Source organism: Bacillus rossius, chromosome 15 (genome assembly GCF_032445375.1).
Source record: "Bacillus rossius redtenbacheri isolate Brsri chromosome 15, Brsri_v3, whole genome shotgun sequence".
Lineage (NCBI taxonomy): Eukaryota > Metazoa > Arthropoda > Insecta > Phasmatodea > Bacillidae > Bacillus > Bacillus rossius.
In genome coordinates this window covers 26,313,751-26,335,342 of record NC_086342.1, presented here as the reverse complement: position 1 = coordinate 26,335,342, position 21,592 = coordinate 26,313,751, and the positions used below count along the sequence as shown (strand labels likewise).

Here is a 21,592-nt window from a genome sequence, read left to right as displayed (position 1 = left end):
ATCGAAAGTTATCATTTTTATGAAATTATTTTTATATATTTTGTTTATAACAAACACTTTGCATTCAGGCCTACAATTATTTAAAAATTTTAATCGTGAGTTCAGGTACATTACTTCAAAAGTTACCTGTGCTAATTTCTTTCTGAAACTATTTTATGTGTAAATTATTCTGATGCCGGGTGAAATAATAAATAAGTTAAGGCTTTAAGTGTACCAAGCGCCATCATATTTTGCTCTAATTTAATTTTTAACCTTTTATCCAAACATGTGCCTTCACATGACGTAAATAATATCTAACGAAGCTTATCAGTCCGTTAACAGCACGATGTTTACTAACATGAGGAAGTTACTTAACCGTTTCACGAGAGCAACACTAATTGTCGTAGCCATCACACAAGTTTACTCATGTTGATACCTATGAGTGCTCAAAGATAGATCCTCAGTTTGTTTGATTAGAAAGGGAACCAAATGGCTCACGGAATCGTCCGCCACGTTTCCCCATTTGTGGGAAATCGTGCCCACAGAGAATAAAACCCACAATCACGTTGATGGAATGCGAGTGATTTCACCGTTAATTTTATGGGATGCGTCTGTTTACTTGTCAATTTATTTCAGACCTAGTTTGCGTGGAATGTTTTTTCGAAAACCACGAAATTCACAAACATGCTCTTCCACGTCACCGAACCCCTAACCTCTCTCTCCGAAACCCGATGTGTATCCATCTGCGTCGTTTATGTTGTCTTCGCCCGAACGCCGATAGAGGGAAGCATACGATTAACTAATATTTTTTGACGTGACAATGTCTAATAAATCGATCAATGCCGGCTGCACGCACGAAAAAGGATGACTCTTTGTCCCGTTACGCTCATTGTACGCTTGCGCCGCATCTATCTCTCTTCCACTCGATTGGGACAACCATCGATTTTTGTCCGAGGCACATTAAACTTGAAACACTCCCATTCGTTTCCTACTTTTCCTATCATCGTCCTATCCTTAACAGAATGACACAGATTGGAAGAAGTTAAATAGCAAACATGTATAAAAGTTATAGTTAAAATAATCTCTTCGTTAAAGTAATAAACATATTTGAATTAATGAGTGCAAATAAAAGTAAATTTATCAATTAAGTTGTATATTTAATTTCACTCCTTCTTTGTATCCATACAAAATAGTGATATATCAATAAAAATAATTCAATTTTATTCATAAAAGTATGCAATCATTTCATCATTGTTTTGTTATGACGTTATCACGTTAAACTATCGTCCGTAAACCGACTTTACAGACAACCAATTTGTTTTTTGATGTGTAACGTCTTAGCTCTCGGTGTACAGCACTTGGTAGGAGTTATTTAGTGAGTGGAACAGAAGTCGCACGATTTTGCCTTTTGTAGCGGATGGTGCGAAACAAAGTTCACAAAGCCAAAGGGAAACTTTGTAGCTCCTAAGATTAATGATTATTTACAAATGAGCAGTTTTTAAAATAGAACTCCTTGTCGTAAATAAGGCCCAGAGCCGGGGTTTAAAAATTACTTCCTCAAATCATTTTTTGCTTACATAGAAGCCGTTTCATTATATAGTGTAATATTTCTGTCGGCAAATGGAATGATTTGATAGTCGACGTAGTTGCTCCGGCAAAGAATTGTAGCGGCGGGTACGGAAACTACGAGTTATTAGCGTCCAGAAATTTAGTTGAAATGACGATAGTTATTATTTTTAAGAATTCTACGTTAAATTTTTTGTCCAATTTCATAATAGCCTATAAGTGTATTTGCCACAAGAGAACACATGAATTTGCTCGTTACTCAAGTTAGATGGTACACATCTCTGGCGATTATTAAAAGACTCGCTCACCATTTTTTAAAAAAATTATTTCAATCCCATTAAATTTTGGCTTTTAAATTCCCAAAAATTTTGTATAATTGAACGCGGGATTTGCAAGCATATTATATATAGCACGTTATCGTTGGGGCCAGGTCTCTGGCCAAAATACGATTTTGCCTGTACAACCTGTTTTTATACCTATATAATAAAATGGTTTATCTTTGTTTGATTATTTTTTTAAATGTCTTTTAAATATATTTTTTAATGTCTTTTTAAATATATTTTTTTAAATATTTAAATGTTGTTATATTTAATTGTTAGTTTAGTTTTTAATCAAAAGTTATTTATCCTAGCTTATTTAATTATTTATGTTTTTAATTGTATTGTATCGTTGGGGAGTAGCGTGTAAGTGCGGAATCAGTTTCCTCGTGTAGAGAGTTTACGTGACAGTTGGCAATAGGAAGTGTGAGTTGGCTGCCCTGCAATAAAGACATGGGCAGGTGTGTGTTGCGAAGTAACGAGACAGTCGGAGTCCGCTGCTAGCCGGGGCGAGACCTCGTTGTAGCGCCTCGCGCGCGGGGAGTCAAATTGGCCGGTGACTGTTGGAGTGTACAGGCCATGCCCGGGCGGGGTGCAGAACTTTCAAACGATGAGCCTTGAGCACGTTTGTTCGGCTTTCGGAGGACAGGCCAAGACATATTTATTAAAATAGGCACGAAGAAATTTAAATGCCTTGTGTGAGATTAGCTACGAGTGTTTCTGCGGCAGCGACGAGACAAATGGTGAGTACAGCTGATCTGATTGTAGATGGTGTTGGTCTGGATAAACTAGAATGTTTTTGCTACGTGACTTTGTGGTGGGTCGGAATCTCCGTTACCGTTTTGCGTGCACCTCAGTGGGCGAACATAAACGTGGTTTGGAAGATTTTTTAAAAGTTTATATTTTCAAAAAGTAAACTAGTGACTTAAACATGAAATATTCACGCACTCCCCCAGCGCGTTATATAGGACTTTGATAGATAAATATATTTTTTTAGTAATTTTAATTTGGTGTAATTTTTTAAAAGTAAATTTTGTTAATTATTTTTTTAGCATAAACTTTTAGTTACTTCCGGCAGTTTAGGAATGATCATTTTATAAGATGTGTATACAAATATTGTTAGATACGTAATTTAATATTTGTGATAAAAATCAATTTTTATATAAACACTCTTTTCTAATATTTTAATGTTATATTTTTTTGCGTTTATTATAGTAACCAATATTTAAGGGTTGCAATCAAATATTTTGGACGCTACATTTTAATTCGTGTTTGTATTAAAACCAAGCCTTTTCGTAAAATATTGCGTAAAATAAAACAGAGCTTTTATGATTAGTAAAATTATTTTTGCTTCTATAAAATGCCCAATTCGACACCGTAGTGTATTTGCTCTGCCTTTTAATGATGCACTTGTTAAATTATTTTTCTTAACATTCGGGCTGGGTTCATGCGCGTATTTTTGGTATTATGTCGGAGTTTGTTTTAAATTCTATTTTAATAAAACCAGTCGGGTGTTGAGTTTGTGTTATCTACCAGGTGCAGAGGGTAGAAAACACATCGTGGCCCTTTGACTCACGCCTTATGTAACTTTCAAGGTGACGCTCTAAAGCGACAGCCAACTCACCATAAAAATTTCAACGTTTCCTTTCACACACGTTTCAAAACAGACAACAATATTGAAATATATGAAACACACAATTGAAGTGACCCGCAAAATATTATAAACCATTTTTACTAGTAAAGAAACTAAAGCAAGAAACATTTTCATTGTTTGGCTGGGTTCGTAACATAGAGGGATGAAAAAATAAAGCGCATAATAGCCAATTACCTGACTACAATTCAATGGTGAACATGTCATCCAATTATAAATTAAAAAAAAAAAAAACTAGAAAACACCGCAGCACGTTGAAAATTGTTTCGCCACGAGTAATGGTTGTAATAAATCATATTTATTGGTGGAATTTATTTGTTCATTTGTTTGTGTTCCCTTGAAGGATTGGTACTTCACGTTGCAGAGAGCAGCTCTGTTTTGGTAGCCTGCCAGGTTGTTCTTTAAAATCTTTCTCTTTCTCTCTCTCTCATACCCCAAACACTCAACATTTATTTAGCTGCATATTTATGTAATCACACGTTACAATTTAATTAATTTAAGTTTATTTTAAGAATGATTTCGCTTAATCCGAAAAATTCGTTAGTCCAAAAATTGTTTGGTCCCAATGATTTTTTATTATCGGGACCCCGCTGTTATGTATTGTGGCATCACAGTAACTTTTATAAGGGGTTATTTTCTTGATGTTATTACTCATACGAAATGTACGAAGTTATGTTCAGTGATCGTAGAATAACTATGTTTATTGCGTCTTGTGAGAACGCAATCATAAAATCTGGGCCACTCTTTATACAAATATACGTATAGGGATGTTTCGCGGCAGTAACCTATCTTCATAAATCCTGACCGAAAATAATTCAACACGCTTGTGGTATCAGAGATGTTATCATAAGTTGTATATAACACTTCTGAAAACGCTCTTTGAGGCATTGCTGTAAATATTCCATAGGGATATGTCAATAAAACCTTCAAATTCTTAAATTAAATTAAATCTTAAATATCATAAATACTTCAAGTTCGTAAAGAGGGTTTTGGAGAAAAATATATGAGGAAGAGCAATTGAGAAATCTAAATATTAAAACCTGCATGTGTAGTAACCAAGAAATTCATTATTTTACACTCTAGGAATTATATATCTGCGTTACTAGCACTAAAAAAAAAACATTTCTGACAAAATAAATATGAAGTGCTTGTATGTTAAACATGCGAATATGCCTTTTTATATTTTAAAATTAAAATTAATTATTTAAAGGGAATTTTTAAAGATGGCGAATATTATACAATTAAAAAGATTTAGATCTGATTCGAATTGAGGCACAGTTTCAAGAATAAAATTCATGATTTGGATTTGAGAAAAAATGGATTCGACCCATCATTGATAAGGCCCCAGCCTATTCGTTCGTTAGTGAGGTGGGATAAGTGCGACGCTCCTAGGTGCTTCTAGCGCGCCGTCGCCTCTAAGCGCGCTGTCTTCTCGTGCACAGGGTGAATATGATGTTTTCGAGCAGTAAATATGAAATTGTGTGAAGGACAAATGAAGATAAAAGGTGTAACACGAGTTCCTTTAGTGCTTTCAAGAATCTGTACCAGGTGTTTCAAGCCTAAAGAAATTAGTAAAACACTGTTTTAGCCAAATTTTACTCTTCTAAAAGTATAATTTAGAAGAAAAAAAATACGGAAACAGAAATACTCATTCGTCCTCGGCGAATTTTTAAATGGTTTTGTGAACAGATACCACTCGGATAACTCGAGAAGTTTCCAAATCGCGTTGGTTTATTCTGAAGCTCAGTGCACCGTGTGTGTGCCCGGGTAGGTGGATGCATTAATCGTTATCTAAGGACATTAAAGTATCGTCACTAGCAAGATTATTAGTGACGTCATGGACGCGGTTGGGCCGTTACAACAACGCCGAAATACCACAACGCCGAACGTACAATAACGCCGAATACCATAACGCCGAATGCCAAATTGACCGCAACGCCGACAACTAGAAAACTGCTGTGTACCACAACGCCGAAATACAGTAACGCCGAAAAATGCTGCTGTGGGGAGGAGGAGGGGGGGCACCGAAGCAAAATGAAAAACAACTGAATGAATTTGTGTGCTAACCTTAGCTAACCTAACCTTTGTGGCAGTCCTGCGATGGGCATTATACATAGGGACCGGAAAAATTCGCGGGTTCAATGACCTGCAGGATGAACTCCATAGTTCTACGTACACTCGGTCAAATGTCACCCACTCATTGGCTGCTGTCTTGTGAGACGTCCCAACGTAGCAGCCTGTGATTCGATAAAGCTTTGGTCGGGTGTTTCTCATTGGCCCAGCGTCATCCAGGTGAGTTGTGAGCCAATAGCAGAGGCAGCACTGAGGTATAACTATTTGTATTTTAGCCTATCGCGATATGAATACGCGAATTTTTCCAGTCTCTAATTATACAACATACAAGCACAACTCCCGGGTAGCGCAAGCACACCCCCCCTTTCCGAATCCTACAGTCAACACTACGTCAACACTCAACACTTTGAATGACTATTGAAGAAGGAAACAAACATTTTCCTTTAGGAATGAACTAGTCCAGCGCCTTCCTGGAGAGATTTTGGAAAACAGAAGGAAAACCGAAAACCAAAATGGCCAGACCGATATTTCAATCCGGTTTCTTTATGCCTTTTCTCTGGAACGCGTAGGTTAGGACAATCGTTGAAAGTAATTAAAAAAATGTAATTGGACCTGATGTATTTTTTTTTGTAAAATAACAACGTTTAGTTAAGTTACTCAAAAGACATATTTTTTAAACCTGGTTTTTCTTTTCAAAACAAGAACAGTAATATTACTATTACAAAAAAAAATTGTATTAATACAGAATTTCCATAAGTGTTGATAACATCTTTGAAAACACGAGGGGCTATGTACTAATGACAGGCTGAAGCATCGCTAGCAGGTTCTCCTATTTGCAGACAAGTGAGCAGTAAGGTCGGTTTTAGGAAAACTACATCTGGGTGGTCCCCGTTCACTTACTTGTATAAATGCTTATATACTAATATGTGTACATATGTGTGTATGAAATATCTTAACTGAATTCATCAAAGTGTAATATATCTCTAGTATTTTTTGGAAAAGCCCAACTAATTTATAAATTTATATCTGTAGTTTTATAAAAAAATTATTTGGCAAATAGTAAAAAAAAATAACTTGGCTAATTTACAAAATTTTGGATTTCTGTTTTTGCTTGAACTAGAGAGAGCCGTTGATGAGAAGATAATTTTATTAAATGTGCTTAAACTTTATAGTAATAACCCATCGATAGGGACCGGAAAAATTCGCAGGTTCAATGACCTGTAGGATGAACTCCATAGTTCTACGTACACTCGGTCAAATGTGACCCACTCATTGGCTGCTGTCTTGTGAGACGTCCCAACGTAGCAGCCTGTGATTCGATACAGCTTTGGTTGGGTGTTTCTCATTGGCCCAGAGTCATCTAGGTGAGTTGTGAGCCAATAACAGAGGCTACATTGAGGTATAGCTATTTGTATTTTAGCCTATCGCGAAATGAACTCGCGAATTTTTCCGGTCTCTGCCTATCGATTACCTCCACAAAACATGTTTTGGGATATAGTTATGAGAATGATTTTCAGTAACACCTCAATAATTAAAAAAAAAACGTATAAAAATATAACTTTTTTTGGTGAAAAATCAAACCTCTAAACTTTCTGAGTAATAGTTTAGGTTGTTCTAGAATTATATAATGATATTTTTTTTTTTGGGGGGGGGGGGGAATTCACTTTTATTGACGTGACAACGTCTAATAAATCGATGAACGCCGGTTGCACGGACGAAAAAGTGTCCCGTTACGCACATTTTTCCGTTACGCTGTGTCCCGTTACGCTGTGTCCCGTTACGCTCATTGTTCCGTTACGCTGTCGGCGAGTGCAGTAATGATAGGTTATGTTACAATTGACTAAAAAATTATGGTGATTCATATAATTGATGATAGATATTTGATTACAGTTTATTTATATGAAAACTTTTTCATAGTTATATTTAAACTTTATAGCTAAACGCCAGTTTTTAAAATTAATTACAAATCATCTACACGTGAACTGTTTCGTCGACTGTTCATAAAGTGAAGTGAAAAGTTAATGTGGTTTTCATTGCTTATTACAACAACAATTTCGGCAATAAAGGTTAATTGTTCTTGCATTTTAAAAATCTGATTACTAGTATAATTTCAAGTATTTATTATTTTATTATTAAAATTAAAATGATAAACTTTTATTCATAAAAGTATGCAATCATTTCGTCAATGTTTTGTTATGACGTTGTCACGTTAAACTATCGTCCGTAAACAGACTTTACAGACAACCAATTTTTTTTAATCTGTTGTACAGACTGTGGACCCTCATGGCAGACTGCATTATTTCCCCTCTCGGCGAGCAGAGATAAAGCAAACGCGCTAATCGTTTGCTCGTCCACCTGGACTCGATAGCGTCGAAGCTCTGTCGGATCCGCAGACAGACCGACCAACTGTCTGTCAGACGAGTGCCTGACGGGGCGTTAGTTGGAACAGGGACTCGAGAGTAAAAAAAATATCTCCCATCCTTTTATTTCAGTAGATTTTTTTTTTCAGATGCAAGATGGTTTGCGTACGTGAGCGCGACCCGACGAATTTTCCATCCTCTTGTTTACCAGTAAAAACCAAAGATATAAAAAAAATGAGAGTCAGTCTTTCAGTACTCGCCAGAGATGTGTGTTATCAAAACCTTATGAACGAGGAAATTAATATGTACTTATGTAGCAAATACACTTATAATTAGAGACCTGAAAAATTCGCGGGTTCATTTGGTGTTATGCTAAAATTCAAATAATTATACCTTAGTGCTGCTTCTGTCATTGGTTCACTGTTAATCTGGAGGACTGAGGGCCAATTAGGAGACCCTCGCTCATAGAAGTGTCAAATCACAGGCCACCCAGTCGAGACGACTCACAAGTTAGTAGCCAAGTGTGCAGAGGATATTGGAGTGTGCAGAGGATATTGGAGTCTATCCTAGAGGTCATTGAACCCGCGAATTTTTCGGGTCTCTGCTTATAATATACAGAATTTTACATGGAATAATTAAAAATAATGCCGAGAATTTTAAATATACGCAAATTGTGTTTTCAACTAAATTTCTGGACGCGAAACAGTTTAGTGGTTTCCGCACCCGCCGCTAGAATTCACTGCCACAGCAGCTATGTCGACTATCGACTCTTTCGATATGCAGAGCCAAATTTTAAACTATGCAATGACAATAATCCTATAAAAGCAAAAAATAAAATAAAAATGACTTGAGAAAATATCAAAACCCGGCTTTGGTTATTTTCTTTTTCCAAGAAGAAACTTTATTAAAATACTGCTCATCTTGTTAAAATTCATTAAACAGTTAATGCTATAAATTTTTCCTTTTGCTTTGTGGAATTTGGTTCGCGCCATCTGCCACAGATGGCAGCACTGTTCCATGGGCCTTCTGTCCCATTCACGAAATTACTCCCACCAAATACCGAATAGCGAGAGCTAAGATGTTATTAAAAAAACTCTCTGCAGGTATATTGCCCTTCTATTTCGCACTCAAAATCTTAATAACATACTTCAATCTGTCAAATGATATCGCATAAAACTTCGTTGATGGTGACTGAAGAATACGAAAAATACAACTATGATGCCTAGTCTTTAAATATTTAATGCAAAACAGATAAAAATTACTGCAAAGTAGAAACATATGCTGATAAGTTAAAACTAATCGTTGGAATAAAATATGATTTCACTGATTGTGACAGAGTAGTTTCAATCGATTTACAGTCGGGGTTACTCTGATTTTAAGCAGAGCCTAAATAAAGTTTTTTTTTTTTTTCAAAATTCAAACCAGCTTAAAAATTAGAATTATTTTAAATCTTAAATGAGTAAAATTTTAAATGTGAACAATTTTTCTGTCCAAATTAAACAAGAGAATCTTATTTATTTGAGCAAATCGGACAGCAATTTGAGTTAAAGCCCGGATATGAATGATAAAAAACAGCACACGATTTGAGTTAATTTTTTTTATTTTAAATAAATATTGCAATTCCAGAGTGAGGGTGAAAGTTCACAAAGAAGTTAAAAATGTTTGAAATTTTCCAAATGAAATTATTTCTAATAACATGTACCTATATAGCTTGAAAATACGGAAACACCTATTTATTTTCAGACGAAGTGAAAAAAAAAAATACGTGAAGGGTCAAGCAAGATAGTAATAAAAGACGGCATTTGTCATGGATTGAAAAGGAAAAACAACTATAATTTAAAAAAATAACAATCATTAAAAATGGCGATAATAATTATTCACAATATTATAAATGATTTAAAAAATAATAAAAAGCATTAATTATATTACTAAAATTATACACTTATTTGTCTGGGACTGTTTAAAGTCTACTTCAAAGTCAATCGATGTATAAATCCTTCTAATTGCAATGAAATTGACTGGAATATGTTTGTTACTTCGTACAATATAATTAGTTTAAATCTAGCAAAGTCAGGAAAGGCTAAGGCTATACCTAGGCCACCAAACTTTCTGCTGATGTTAAGGAAAGCACAGGAGATTAAAATATTACTTAAGTTATTTGAGTGTGATCCATTTCAGAAAAGTTATCGAAAAATAGTGATCTAGTATTTCAGTACTCGCCCGAGATGTGTAGGTAATATATAACCTCGGTAACGAGCAAATAATTTGTCTTATCGTGTTGCAAATACACTTATAATACGAAATTCCGATACGAAATTTAATGTAAAATTCTATAAATAGGGAACGGAAAAATTCGCGGGTTCAATAAACTGTAGGATGATCTCCGTAGTTCTACGTACACTCGGTAAAATGCCACCCACTCATTGGCTGCTGTCTTGTGAGACGTACCAACGTAGGAGCCTTTGATTCGATAAAGCTTCGGTTGGGTGTTTCTCATTGGCTCAGAGTGATCCAGGTGAGTTGTGAGCCAATAGCAGAGGCAGCACTGAGGTATAACTATTTGTATTTTAGCCTATCGCGAAATGAATTCGCGTATTTTTCCGGTTTCTATCTATAAATAATGCCGAGCGTGACAAACGTATACAAATTGTGTTTTCAACTGCACTTCTTGACGCGAATCACACTTAGTTTCTGCAACCACCGCTAGAATTCGTTGCCGGATCAGCTACGTCGACTATTTAATCATTTGATAAGCAGACCGAAAGGTAAAACTACATAATGAAAATGCTCCAATAAAAGCGAAAAAGACTTAAAAAAAAAAAAAAAAACTACAACCCGACTTTGATCCTGAATTTCGACTACGAATTTTATTAAAATACCACCCATATGCTTCTATTTACGAAATTACCCGTGCAAAATGCCGTTAAACATCAAGAAGCTGGAGGTTAGAATTGCATTGCTCCTCATTAGTAATTAGTGTGATATTTAAAATTTCTTTTTTTTTTTGAATTTGCATAAATATAATTTAACACAATAATTTTTTTATAATAATTTGTAGGCAAGAAAATTACGATACCAAATCTTGAAATCACTATAGTGTTGTGAATTACATCTTTATTATAATATGTGGTAAGGCGGCGAATGGAAGAGATTGTGGACTCGTATTCCAGAGAGTCTGGGCTCTATCTCGGTCTTTCACGATTCCCCGGAATCACTTCAGGCAGAAAGCTGGAATGTTACCTTAACGGTAGGTACGGACTGGGAAAAATTCGTGGTTTCAGTTTCATAGATTCCACAATCCCTTACATACTCGAACAAGTGCCACCCGCTCATTGGCTACTGACTCGTGAAACGTGTCAACTGGTATGCTTGCGATTCTATATTTCTTTAGTTAAGAGGTTTTTCATTGGCGCCGAGTCATTCACAGGAGCAATATGAAGGTACACGAGTTTGGATTCTAGCGCATCGTGAAATGAATCCGTGAATTTTTTCAAAGCTCTATCAAAAGGTAGAGACCTGTAAAATTCGCGGATTCATTTCGCGATAGGATAGAGTCCAAATACTTTTGACATTATTTTTCTTCAGTGATTGGGCCACAGTTTATCTGAAGGACTTTGGGCCAATGAAACATTTTTAACAGAAGAATAAGCGAATCACGATCATTCCAGTCAACAGGTGTTACGAGTCGGTAACGTATCAGCAAATGTAATTTGCACGAGTGCCTAGAGGATCATGGAGTCTATCCTTAAGGGATTTGAAATCGCGAATTTTACAGGTCTCTATCAATAGGACATTGCCGATTTTTTTTCCCCCAAAGTCACTTGGTCTGTGAAGTTTCGTGTTGCCGTTTCTAAAGATCACGCTGAAGACGAGACTTCGAACGGCAATATATATGTTTGACAAGTGTTAACAAACCGGTTGAAATTCCGTTTATACGCACTGCGCAAGGGAACACAAGAACATGAGAAATGCAAGACGCAAAAATGTTCAGAATACACATTTTAAGAGTATCGGTTTGTAAACTACGCAAGACGAAAAAATTGCGCAGAGCAAGTATTGTTAAAATTCAACTTTCCTGCGTTGTCTTTTATGTTTCTGATGGCCATGGCCCCCACAAGGGTGTGGTTGGGTGGACCCCTGGGTTCAGCCCTGATTATTTTTATCTCAGTGTGGGAAATAAATATACATACTAGCTGTGGTTATTTAAAAGTAAACTGATTTTATAAATAAAGCTTTGTTTGGACTAATAAAATAGTAACCATAATTAACCTGTATTTTCGGTTAAATAACATTCTAAAAAAGAGTGTAGGTAAGAAATAACCATGCAATTAATATGTAGAACGTGACTGTAATTTTTTTTTGGGGGTCGTCTCCGATCCTGGGTCCAGAGCCTGTATGTAATCGAATGTGGAGACCATGTATATGGCCATATTTGAAGAGAAGTGTTCCGAAAACTTTTAAGACGTTTGTGCACAGAAGCCAAAGATGATCTTTTTTAAATATACATAATTTTTACACTTTCACACTGTGATTGGGAAAAATTAAAAAATAGAAAACCCCACAAATTATGGACAATTTCCAAAATTTTAAATTTGTATGTTTCGTGTCGTCTTGCGACTTGCGTGATTTTAAAACGATTGTGATATTTTTGCGTTGGTTGCGTGTTGCGCTGTTGAGTCTTTGCGTTCCTGCGTAGTTTCTAAACCCTTACTCTACACTGTAATTTTTATTTGTAAATGGAACAGAAATATTCATGTAAAATTACACGAAAAACAAGTGTATCGCCACAAAATAGTGTTTGCAGTAGTACTTGCGTTCGGATTCTTACACGGGAATTTATGCTTTGTGTTGTCCCAGTACCTCCAATAGTTAGTTATTTCCGAACCGTTCTCGGAATAGCTTTCTAGTATTAACTATGCACATAATACAACAAAATAACCGTCAATTGTTGAATATTCGATTATCTTTTACATGGTTTTAAAGAAAAAATATTACTCTTGGATGAAACATGAATTAAAATATGAAATTATGCACAAATTTTCTTGAGAAACACTCAGTATTATATATATATATATAAAACATGTTTAATGTATGCAAAAATAAACATAGACATGAATTGTACGAAGTTACAATATCTTTCTTGAAGGATTTGGAAACCATTTCTGGGCAACTGGTTTTCAAAGGTATCTTTTGTAAAAGTACAGAAATCTTATCTGGAGCTTTTGCGTGTTGCGTATCTTGCGCTGCCGCGTGTCTCGCGTGGTTTATAAAGGGACGTTACCACAACGCCGAACGTACAATAACGCCGAATACCATAACGCCGAATGTCAAATTGACCGCAACGCCGACAGCCAGAAAACCGCTGTGTACCAAAACGCCGAAATACAGTAACGCCGAAAAATGTTTCTGCGGGGAGGGTGGGCCACAGGAGCAACATGAAAAACAACTGTGTGAATTTGTGTACCTAACTTAACATAGGCTAGCCTAACCTAGCCTAACCTAACCTAACCTAACCTAACCTAACCTAACCTAACCTAACCTCACCTAACATTTGTGGCAGTCCTGCAATGACATTTTTCGGCGTTAATGTATTTCGGCGTTGTAGTGCACAGCAGTTTTCCAGCTGTCGGCGTTGTAGTCAATTTGGCATTTCGGCGTTATGGTTTTCGATGTTATTGTACGATCGGCGTTGTGGTATTTCGGCGTTGTGGTGCGTTTTGCGTGGTTTGTAAACCTCGGCAGGCGGGTGGACGTGATTCGGTCGGCGCGCCCCGCGACCTTGAACCCTTAGATGCGAGGCCACCCCGCTTCCAGGGGGAGTGAGTGGGGCAACAAATCGCCACGACGCAAACGGAGATCTACGAGATGTTGTGGGAGCGGCATCTTCTTCCTTTTTTTTTTACAGCCCTCCGGCGTGAAGTTGAAACAGTCGTAAATTCCACTGCCGCGCGTATCCGTCCTACTAACTTCATGGTGGCGAAGATGGAACTCTCAACCTGCTACACTGCTACAATATTTTCCCAACGATTTTTTTTTTTTTAATTTTTAAATCAACGGACAGCACTGATTATTAGAGACAGGAAAAATTCGCGGGTTCAATGACCTTCGGTATAGACTCAAATATCCTCTAGACACTCGGGCAAATGCCAACTGTTCATTGGCTGCTGACTTGGGAGACGTCTCGACTGGGTGGTCTGTGATTCGACGCTTCTATGAGTGAGGGTCTCTAATTGGCCCTTCAGTCCTCCAGATTAACAGTGAACCACTTGCAGAAGCAGCACTATGGTATAGTTATTTGAATTTTAGCAAAACACGAAATGAACCCGCGAATTTTTCAGGTCTCAACTGATTATTAATAGTAGTAGGTATGTAAATGCCGATCCGAAGACTGGAGTCGGAGTTTGGATTGAAGATCGTTGACGCCATATTGGATTCTGACGTTGCGTGGACATCTTGGATGACTTTGACCTTTTTACCTTCACATTAGGGATAATTAAAAATTAAAAAAATTAATAAAATATTAATAATAATTTTTCATCTTAGAATCGAACATGCCCACTCCCTAGCGTTGAACTTTTAGTAACGCTCGCCATCTTTAATATCCGTAACTATTACTCGATTTTAACGGGAAAATTTTAAAATTTATAAAAAATCAATTAATAAAAATTTTATTTTAAAAAACGCACTTACGTGATGGAGTCCTCGGTTTGAAACCGGCGAGGGCAAAATAAAAATGGCGATGGATCCTTCCTCTACAGAAGCCACCGTCAGACTGACTTCCCACTAGAGGTGGGTTGCAGAGTATCAACCTGCTACTTTATAACTAATACACGCCTGTATCAAGTACTGCAAACGAGTACACTATTCAAGTATCAAGTACTTTTGTATCAGTTTAGAATTCGCCTGGAAAAACACCACGGCCAATGAGCGCAGAACCCGATCGCAAATGACGGTCACTTGGGCTGAGCTTGTGAAAGGGGAGGGAGCGGCACGACAAATAAGGGATAAAAAGGGAAAGAATGTAGGTGTGGAAGCGCAGGGGAAGGCGTTGAAGGAGGGGAAGCCTAAGATGTACATCAAGTTCTGTCCCTGCCCGAACACACCCGAATATTCACCTTCGGTCAACCTCGGGTTTATGTACTATATATATTTATATTTCTCTGTTTATTTTAATGTAGCTATACTAACCTAACTAACCGTCCATAGTGTTTTAAAGTGTTTTAATGTAGCTAACCTAACTGACCACTTTTAATATTTGAATTCATTTTTCCTGCGCAAAAATAAAACAAATCCCAAGGTTGGCCGAAGGTGAATATTCGGGCGTGTTCGGGCAGGGACAGAGCTTGAAGCATCTTAGGCTTCTCATCACAGTACGCTCAGTGCGCAGTGCGTGCTCCTTGCAAAGATTGAAGACTCCGATTACGAAAGGCGTGGAAAGAGAACACCGATACCTTTTTTGACTACGAAGAATGTAGAATGAGAAAACTGATACCTTTTGACGACTACAAAGAATGTAGATTGAGAAATCTGATACCTTTTTACGAAGAACGTGGAAAGAGAAAACTGATACCTTTTTACGCTGTTAATGACGGCACGGAGGATGTGTAACCTGTAACTAGAATGCTGATACCTTGTTGCTTCCTGGGACCGCTACTGCTGTAGCTGATACATACGAATCAGCTACTTGTAACTAGTACATTACTGTAACAGTAACAGGTTGGAACAGATACCGAAAATTTCTGTAACAACCCACCTCTACTTCCCACCACTAATACCAAGGCAGATATTGCTTCATCCAGAATGACGTCATGGCGGCCAAATTGTTATCGTCCTCTAAAGGCCGCTGCCGACATATGTTTTTCGTCTGTTAGATGGCGCTGTCACCATATTAGTTTAATTTTTACCTGCTAGAATATAGTATTCATTTATTGCCAGGAAACCCCACCATGTAGTCCACCATCTTGAAAATATTTAATTATTTAGCTATGACATACAAAATTAGTCAAGGTTTGTCACCCTACAATTACTCTAGGACTCAATAAAAATGTTCTTTTGTTTATGAATAATTTATAATGTTGTAGGATAGCGAACCATTGCGTAGTCGATGAAAATAATTAATTTTTTATCAATATAAAAAGCATTAGCTAAAAGCTTCAAATTTTTTTTATACTGAAACAAATCGTTAATACTCGTGGAATATAATATTACATATTTACCAATATATACCAATATAATTTATCATTTTATTTTTACATATAAATCTAAAGTTTTATTCCAACTTTGAAGAAGTTTTGCAGACTTTCCCTCCTTAACCCTATCCTCGTAAATACGGCCTTATTACTCTACGTGAAGCCAGGGTAACCCCGGAAACTTAAGCTAGTTGGCGAAAGATGTTAAAACTGAGGAAGGGTGAACAGTTTTTAATCATCGCATACGCTTTGGGGCAGATCAGGGTTAAAGTTACCGGTCAGCAACTTTGATTTGAGTTTCCCCATTGTTAACAGAAAGGAAGAGGAAGCTATACTTAAAGAGCGAGAAAGAAAGAGAGAAAAATAAACAAAGGAAAAAATAAATGGAGAAAGCAGAAGCAAGAGAGAAAGATAGAGCGCACATCAGGAAAGTAGCAGTGTGACGTGTGGTGCGACGGAGAAAGGGGGAGTAGGAAGAAAGTGGCCACCGCACTTCGTCAGGGTTGGCCATTAACTTCCATGGCCGCTGGAACTTTCTTCGTCCACCCATGCCGCGCTCCGAGTTTCAGGCCGCTGTCAATTAGTTTGAAGGATGACACCCGGTGCTTATGGGATTAACGACCGCCACTGGATATAATTCCTCTGTTATGAGTTGGGATCTAACTCCAAATATCTCATTCTCCAGGGGAAAAAAGTTATACAGGATGTCCTATAAATCAAAGTCAAGCCGAGAAAAGTTGATAGGCCAGTAAATTACGGTTCTATATCAGGAAACAAAAACTCTGAAAGTGTCGTAGTTTACGATTCATACAGGTATTATTCAAATTTTTTTTTTAATCTTCAGAATCTACCAACTTATTAGGTATATACTATTGTTAACTGCGAAATAATCAGTCACCCTAAAACTGATAACAATTCAAAATAAAATCAAACATACTACAAATTTTTTAATCGGATAAGATTGACTTGTCATCCAAAAAAAATTCATAGCATAGCATGATATTTGAAAAGATACCTAGCTTGCTAGCTTATTAAAGCTATAACCACTAAGATATAAAATTATTATTTTTTCAGTGTGAATAGTCAAAGTTTCCCGATTAAAAACTTTTGCCGCATAATTAGCGAAAATAAATTTTACCTCCCAAAAGTATAGCATGCTTGATTTTATCTTTAATTGTTATCAATAGTAGTCTTATTTATGATGGCGTCAGTTGCAGAACTTTGTTCAAATAAACATGCGATTTATTTTCAATCACTCATCTATTCTTTGTAATAAAATATTTGTTCAACTATAAGTTTAAAGTCGCATTATGCCTTACAATATTTGTGAAAAGCAAAGCGAGTGTTCATAATTTATACTTCTCGTAAGACTAATTACATCGTGGTCACTTAACATTAGAATTATTTCTGTGTTTCTAAAGCTGGAAAATGCATACCATTTCGTTTATATAGTCAAATTAAAAAAAAAAAATCTTCATAAACAAATGCAGGAAAAAAAAATATCATACGTGGCGAGTGAACCTGAGCCTTGCTGTTTGTACAAACAATTTTAAAAAAAATTTCTTGTCGTGGCACATTCAAATACAACCTTTTAAAACCGATAAAGTAAAAAAAATTAAAAAATTTGATAGTAGTATATAAATGTAGGTCCGGCGCCAGGGTTCAGGGTGTGGAGCCGGAGTCAATGACCGGCTTCTTGGATTGAGAAGTCACGGCGGCTATATTGGATGATCTTGACCTTGGACCTTTACTTTCAAATTTGACAAAATCTGAAGGAAAAAAAATAATCAAAATTAACCAATATTTGCTAAATATTTGTCAAAAAATTGCCAATATTTCCAGTTTTTTTAGAAAAATAATAATTCAGCCAAAAAATCTTAAAAAATCGGCAAAATAAAAAATTTCCCTATTTCCCGATTTAGTCCTAAAAAAATTCTAAAGAGGCTTAAATTACTCATCTACAAGCCTTCAATAAACTTCTGAGGACATTTGACCTTAACCAATAGGACGCAATGGCCAACCATTTTTTGGATTAGGACGTTACCGTTGCAATAATTGGTGCATTCGTCATCTTACAAATTCGTATTTACTACCAAAAAATGGGAAAATTTTTGAAAAATTAAAAAGAAAATTAATAAATAAAATTTTAATAAAATGTGATTCTACCATTTTGAAATTATGCTGTCACGTCCACGATATTGAAACCCGATAGTTATTATCCAAAACAATTTAAAAAATTACATTTGATAACTGAATTACTGAAATTATATTTATATAATTTTTTTATTAATAAAACGAATTTTTGGTATGGGACTCGGAGTCTTCGGTCCGAACCCGGTGGGGACAAAATAAAAATGTCTACAGATAGTTTCTCCACAGAGGCCACTGATAGACTGACTTCCCACCACTAATATAAATGGAGATATTATGGCAGTTATTATGTCACGTCCGCGATCTTGTTTTCGTCTGCTGTAGGCCACCATATTGGATTATGACATCAAAGCCAAATCATGTTTTTGTCTTCTGCCATCTTTGATTATGATGTAACATGCACCATCTTGTTTTTTTTCTGCTAGAGGCCGCCATCTTGGATTGTGATATCACAGCAGCCATATTGTTTTCATATGCTGGAGCCACTATCTTGGATTATGACAGCAGAGCCACCATATAGTTTTCATCTGCTAGAGGCAGCAATCTTTATTTTCAGTACTTGCTACCAGGATCGCTAGTGTCATTTAGTACACATATCGTCTGCTAGAGATTGTTGCCACCATATTCTTTTCGATACTCGATACCAGGAGCGGTAGTGTCATGTAGTACACACATCGTCGTCTTATAGAGAGTGCTGCAGCCATATTAAATTCATTTTTTACCGCTAGAGTGCAATAGTAATTATTTTTATGGCATCTCCCATCTTGTCAGCCATCTTGTCCGCCATATTGAAATTCTATAATTATTAAGATAGAAATTCGGGATGTAGTCTAAAAATTGTTAGAAAGATACTCACTAATCCTAGCGTGATAAATATACAGAAATAATGTTTTAAAGTACATTCCTTGACAACAGCCGCTAGAAATCGTTGCCGGAGCAGCTATGTCAACTAAATAATCATTCGATTTGCATAGATAAAGGTTAAACTATATAATGAAACGGCTCCGATAAGTGCAACAGACTCCAACCAATACTAAACCCGGGCTTTGGACCTGATTTCCGAAAAGGAATTTCAATACAAATACTGCCCATCTTGTAAAGATTCACTAAACAGTTGATACTACACAGTTTTCCGTTGGCTTGATGAACTTTGGTTAGCGCTGTCTGCCACAGTTGGCAGCACCATGGTCACACACACACACGACTTTCGTTCCATTCACGTAATCACTCCTACCAAATACCGTATACCGAGAGATAAGATGTTTACACGTCAAACAACTCTAAATATGTAATATCTGCTTCAACGAACGCACATGTTCTAATTTGAACGACCCAAAATTTGTTATTGCGTGAAAACCGTTGAAACCAATATTTAGAAGACATTAAAACAATAGAAATCACTTAGCCAAAGCATAGCACTGCAATGAAATAGGACAAGCAATCTGCTTTAATAAAGCTCAACACGTAGCTAATATTTTAATTTACATTCACAAAAGTCATAAAATCAAAATTAAATAACATCAACAAAGAAAGTGGCAACATATATAAGTATAATATTGTATTATTTTTTTCGGCTTAATCATGAATCAAGAATCAACTACAGTCAAGGCTGCTGCACCTACTAAAAACACTCATTCTGGTTGGCCAGATCTTCCTCCAATCACGGCCCTCAGAGCGTTCAATCGCAGCTCAGCTGTAATGAACCTATAAAAAAAACTGCACCAGAACACAAGGCTTGCGGTGTTTAGTTGCATCTTAAGATGAATGCAACAAGACATGCCAAATCGTTGGGCAAATAAAAATTTCCACGGGTGTATGCTCCAACCCATAAAGGCCCCCAAAATATGATCAATCCGAACTGACAGTTCGAACTTATCAGTCGTAAACTGAACGGTAGGAACTGCCGTGTGTGTGCAAGAACGTTGAAGTGATCAGTCGGAACTGATGGATTGATGAACTCATGGCTTCCCATAAAATCTTACTGTGAGCTAATGGGCACTCAGTCCGAACTGCCATGTGAGGGAACATCGTCTCGCTAGTCCAAACTGTCAGTCCAAACAACCAGTCTATCAGCTGACTGTCGCGGCAGACATCTTTGTTTGGGGACTAACACCATAAAAAATGGTGACCTCCATCAGATGAAATCAATATGGCTGTCTCCACTAAACTAAAACAAGATGACTGGCTCCAGCAGATGCTGGTGGTGCTAGCATTAAGAAAATTACAACGCACAGGAGTAGGGCGCTCGAAGATGATTTAATCGTAACGACAAGTGCAACACACAGGAGTGGGGAGATCGATTATTTCATCTTGTTTTTAATTAACAATTTTATTTAATATTTTTTTTATAAATTTTACTGTTTCTAAGTTATAAGTTAATCAGTACAGATTTTAAAGATGGCAGACATTACATCATAATTCAAAATGGCGGAATGATCTATAAATCCAAATGGCGGGCGGAATCTAAGATAGCGGACAGAATCCAAGTTGGCCGCCGGGATATAAGGTCAAAGTCAAGGTCATACAAGATGGCCACCGGAGGTGATGTAATCCAAGATGGCCGCCGCGTGTCCCTGGATCCCGACCCGTGACCCGGTGCCCCCATACGGACAGAAGCTACATACTCGTATCGGACAACACTGTCGGTCAGGACAGACTCGGCCATTGGCTCTCTGGACCGGCAGGCAGGAGCGAGTCTTGAAGGCGCCGCAGTGTCGCTTGCGGGCATACTCGCGACGTCACGTCTTCCCGCGCTCGGGCGCCGGAACTTCCGTCTCCGCCCCGGTCGTCCTTCTTCTTCTTCTTCATCTTCTTCATCTCCTTCTTCCTCTTCTTCCGCTGCGCCGTTCTGACGTCCCCCGCCGGATCTCCGGCGACGCGCGGAAACCCGCGTTCCGTAACGCGCAGATTGCGCGTGGTGGCGCATCACTGGTCATCGCGTTACCAGCGGAAATGAAGCCGGAATTTCGAAAACTTTCTTTTGTTGTTACATATTTTTTCCCAGAAAGAAACTTAAACGCCAGTTGCTGATAAAACCATATTCTGCTCTTCATAGTTATGTATTTTGATATGTCTCATAACTAAGGACCGGAAAAATTCGCGTATTCAATGACCTACAGGATAGACTCCAAGATCCTCTATGCACTCGGACAAATTACATATGCTCTTTTATAATTTTGTTTATCAAATTCCTTATAATGTCGTAAATAAGCATGTACTTATTTTTATAAAACCAACATATTATTTAGTAAATTTGTAAAAAAAAAGTATTTTTTTTAATTAAATGAGATTTATTGTATAGCTACT

General features: G+C 37.0%; 1 protein-coding gene across 1 annotated transcript in view; it reads right to left on the bottom strand.

The window, feature by feature from the left end:
* Positions 1–21,212, bottom strand: part of LOC134539664 (octopamine receptor beta-1R-like) — a 38,920-nt gene extending 17,708 nt beyond the window's left edge. The window contains 1 exon segment of the mRNA XM_063381852.1: positions 21,017–21,212. Coding sequence (XP_063237922.1) covers positions 21,017–21,212 — 196 coding nt within the window.
* Positions 21,213–21,592: the final 380 nt, after the last annotated feature.